General features: G+C 41.0%; 1 protein-coding gene across 1 annotated transcript in view; it reads left to right on the top strand.

Moving 5' to 3' along the window:
- The window catches only part of shprh (SNF2 histone linker PHD RING helicase, E3 ubiquitin protein ligase), a 28,866-nt gene that overhangs the window by 21,398 nt on the left and 3,521 nt on the right, over positions 1 to 3,947 (top strand). The window contains exons 15-25 of the mRNA XM_015385592.1: positions 100 to 262; positions 337 to 510; positions 644 to 706; positions 792 to 1,017; positions 1,102 to 1,239; positions 2,343 to 2,444; positions 2,533 to 2,604; positions 2,786 to 2,974; positions 3,049 to 3,141; positions 3,224 to 3,310; positions 3,393 to 3,571. Coding sequence (XP_015241078.1) covers positions 100 to 262; positions 337 to 510; positions 644 to 706; positions 792 to 1,017; positions 1,102 to 1,239; positions 2,343 to 2,444; positions 2,533 to 2,604; positions 2,786 to 2,974; positions 3,049 to 3,141; positions 3,224 to 3,310; positions 3,393 to 3,571 — 1,486 coding nt within the window. The remainder of the gene's footprint in view (positions 1 to 99; positions 263 to 336; positions 511 to 643; positions 707 to 791; positions 1,018 to 1,101; positions 1,240 to 2,342; positions 2,445 to 2,532; positions 2,605 to 2,785; positions 2,975 to 3,048; positions 3,142 to 3,223; positions 3,311 to 3,392; positions 3,572 to 3,947) is intronic.

Genomic DNA, 3,947 nt, shown 5'->3' with positions numbered 1-3,947 from the left:
TATGTCTGAAATTGAATTTCAAGAATATTTATTTTTCCTGTTTGTGTTTCATCTACTATCTATAAAAACCTATTTACGCAGGGTTGTGATCGCTGACAGATCTACCTTTTTCTTTCCAGGTGAACTTAAACTCCCCCTGGTGGTTGGAAGTCGTCCAGAGGGCAATCCGCTGCTCCACCGATGAAGATCTGGTGTCCCGTGTCAAGAATGAGCTAACGTCGAGCTACAAGCAGCAGTCCCACAAGCTCTCCATGGCAGACAAGTACAGTCTCTGGGTTGTAAAGTTAGCGCTCGTTGTAAGGACACCACACTAAAGACCTGTCGTGTTTCCTGCAGGTTCCGTGATGCCTGTGGTCTGCAGTTCCTGCTCACCACACAAATGCAAGATCTGATGAAGTCCCAAAAAACTGTGCAAGATGCAGTGAAGAGCCTCGAGGGCCCAGCTTCTAAGGAAGTGATAGAAGAGGCCACCGTTTGCCACCTTAGGCCAGTGAGACTGCCACTCAACAAGTAAGTTAGCAGCATTAAACGACAACATCATTTATATTGAAAGATTTACCCGCTGTATTCATACTTCTCTGCAAAACGCAGATCCTTTTCAATGTCATGAAGTTTGATTTTGTCTGTTTTTTTTATGTCACAGCTGTGTGTTCTGTAAAGCAGATGAACTTTTCACTGATTATGAATCCAAGCTGTTTGCTCAAACGTAAGTAAGCAGGTGATTTAGATTGTTCCAAGTCTGATTAAAACCAAAAGGTTTAAGAGAAAGGAAAAAAAAATTGTGTTCTTAGGGTGAAAGGTCAGACAGCAATCTTTGAGGAAATGATCGAGGATGAGGAAGGCCTAGTGGACGACCGTCTTCCCACCACCAGTCGCGGCCTGTGGGCAGCCAGTGAGACTGAGCGCACCCTCAAAGCCATCTTGTCGTTCGCCAAAGTGAAACGGATGGACCCGGAGCTGGTGGAGGAAGGGAACACTTTCATGGAGCTGTTTGAGAACTGGAAGAAGGAGTATAAAGTAAGCAGACGTCTTCAAAAATCAAAGTGTTACACAGTGTGACTAATATACGTTCAATGGAACATTCCTTTGGTCTTTTTTCAGGTTTTGCATGAGTACTGGATGGTGCTGCGTAATCACGTGTCGGCCATTGACGAGTTGGGGATGGCTACTGAACGGCTGCGTGTTCGTCTGCCTGATGAACCGAAACCCAAACTTCTGCATATTATAGAGCCGCACGAAGTAAGAGAACAAGGTTCCTGCGGGTCATTAAAAATCATAAAATTATTATTTTTAAAATTAAGGCCTTAATTGGCATTAAAATTCATTAAATGTGATTATCATGGCAGTTAAAATGCTTTATTAAAAACATAAAATATTGTCAAATATATCAGATTTAACTGGTTCCACATGTTTGCGATGAACTGCTCCTGGTTGATCCTAAAGCCATCTGTTCGGAACAGAAGCTCGAGGCACAGAAAAAGATAGAGAATGGGAAAATGTACATTTTAACATAAGTGGCTAGAAAACGAGAAAATCGGGACATGGCTGCAGCTATTATATATATTTCTAAAAGCATTAAAAAGCATTAAATTAGAGTTCCTCCTTCCTGTATAAACCCTGGAGAAAGACAGTGCTGGATGCTTGAGGCTGTCCTGCAATGATAACATTTGTTCAGTGTTTAGGTCTTAGGGTAGAGGTTTGTGTTTCCATTCCGAGACAGCCCCTCAAAAAAAAGTTGTTTTTGAAGTTGGCATGAAAAATTGTTTTCATAATTTTTTTGTGAAAAGACCTCCCAGTAGATGCCAGCGGTGTTCCACTGCGTTCAGTTTTATGCTGAGCCCCAGAGAGCCATGAGCTGGCAATGATTGCACTTTTTAAATTATCTTCCTATTTTTGCATCCATTTCACATAAAGATTTTTTGTGTATACATTGGTAGGAAAGAAATAGAAATGTATTTTTTTTATGCAAGCATAAAAACTTGATCATCGGTGCTGCTGCTAGTAGTTAGACCGCTCTAAACAAAATGACGAAACAAAAACATGAGGAAAAAGGATATGTATGCGCACAGCTAAATTTTGCTCTAGAGTTTCATGTAGAGTATAAACCGATGTGAATTTCTGTTCTCCCAGGCAGCGTTTCTGGGCTGCAGCTGGCCCATGCTGGCTGCAGCCTCAGTGTGAGTAGCTTTTTGCTGTAACCCCACACTGGGCCAGAACTGTGGCCGCACCGTAGCCAGTGTTAGCCCAGCTTAATAGTTTCAACCGTTGTGCTTACTGACTTTGTTTACAAAATGTCTTCAAAGATCTTCTGCTTTTATAGCTTTTTTCACCTCTGCTCTCAGGTGGAGCAGAACAGAGTGAAACTTCTAAACGACCAGGCTGTGGCAAAGTCGCAACTGCAGAAGAAGCTGGGACAGTTTCTCTATTTAACCAATCTGGAAAAGGTAGATTCATGATGTTTGGAACAAATCTGGAACAAGTTTGAATCGTTTCCTTCAGTCTGACCCCATGTTGCATTAATTTGGCTTGAAGTCGCAGGACAAGTCAACTGGAGGGCTGAACCCTGAGCCATGCCCCATCTGTGCTCGGCCGCTGGGACAGGAGGTGAGAACTGATGGTAGATCTCAACTGCTCTAAGTTTCTATGGTGAAGGAACGCTGAACCTTTAATGAATAAGACACAAAAACTATATGGATGCCTTTTTCCTTTCCTATGTAACTTAACTTTAATTTTTGTTTAAAAAATGGTGCAATAATTTTTTTTCTAATAATGCCTTTTCCTCTAGTGGGCAGTGTTGACCTGTGGTCACTGCTTTTGTAATGAATGCATCGCCATCATTGTGGAGCAGTATAGCGTGGGCTCAAGGCGGCGCGCCATCAAGTGTGCCATTTGCAGGCAGACTACGTCCCACGCAGAAATCTCCTACGTTTTCACCACCCAGTCGTCGAGCCACGATCAAGACATACCAGTCAAGGTTTGTCATCAGAGCCGTTTTAATCAAACCAGGTTGAAGTTTTTGTCTCAACAGATTTTTTTAACTTTTTGCAGGGAAGCCACTCTACCAAAGTGGAGGCGGTTGTAAGAACATTGAAGAAGATTCAGATGAATGATCCTGGTGCAAAGTGTCTCGTCTTTTCAACAGTAAGTGAACCATTTCATTGTGATTAGTAGTGATGTTCAGTTTGGATGTGATCTGGATTGTTTCCTTATTTTTTATGAACAGTGGCAGAGTGTCCTGGACATCATTGCTAAGGCCTTGTTGGACAATAACATGGAGTTTTCACAAATCAATGGAATTCATAAATTCCAGGTTTGACTTTAAAAGCTTCTGTCATCATTCAGGATTGCAGTAAAGATCTTTATGTGTCTTTAATTTTATTTTGTGTTTTTAGGAAAATCTTAGTTCTTTCAAGTATGATGAAAAGATCAACATTCTTCTCCTCCCTCTCCACACCGGCTCCAACGGCCTGAATATCATTGAAGCAACACACGTCTTGCTGGTTGAACCGATTCTGAACCCAGCTCATGAGCTCCAGGCTATAGGCAGGGTACACCGGATTGGTCAAACAAAGTAAGCCACCTTTAAATGTGTTTTTTACTTTCTTTCTCTCCTTAAAACTACAAAGGTCTGTGTATTTTACTGGGATTTTATTAGATACAGGGTTCCCGCGGGTCCTTAAAAAGTCTTAAAAGGCATTGAATTCTTTAAAATAAAACTAAGGCCTTAATTGGTATTAAAATGTCTTAAATCATTTCGTAGGTCTTGATTTTTAAAACATCATAAATAGAATTATTTTTATTACGATTTATTTTTGTAATCTAAATAAAACATTAAAATTGACCTTTTTTTATTTAAAAAAAAAATGGCTCGCCATTATTGGTTCCGTCCCGATAGCGGAACCAATAAAAGCGTTATTGCGGCCGGGACATTTGGGAGATGCGCCATT

This window comes from Cyprinodon variegatus, unplaced genomic scaffold, assembly GCF_000732505.1.
Source record: "Cyprinodon variegatus isolate N-32 unplaced genomic scaffold, C_variegatus-1.0 Scaffold344, whole genome shotgun sequence".
NCBI lineage: Eukaryota > Metazoa > Chordata > Actinopteri > Cyprinodontiformes > Cyprinodontidae > Cyprinodon > Cyprinodon variegatus.
The sequence above is the reverse complement of the archived record's forward strand: the minus strand, read 5'-3'. Positions and strand labels throughout refer to the sequence as shown.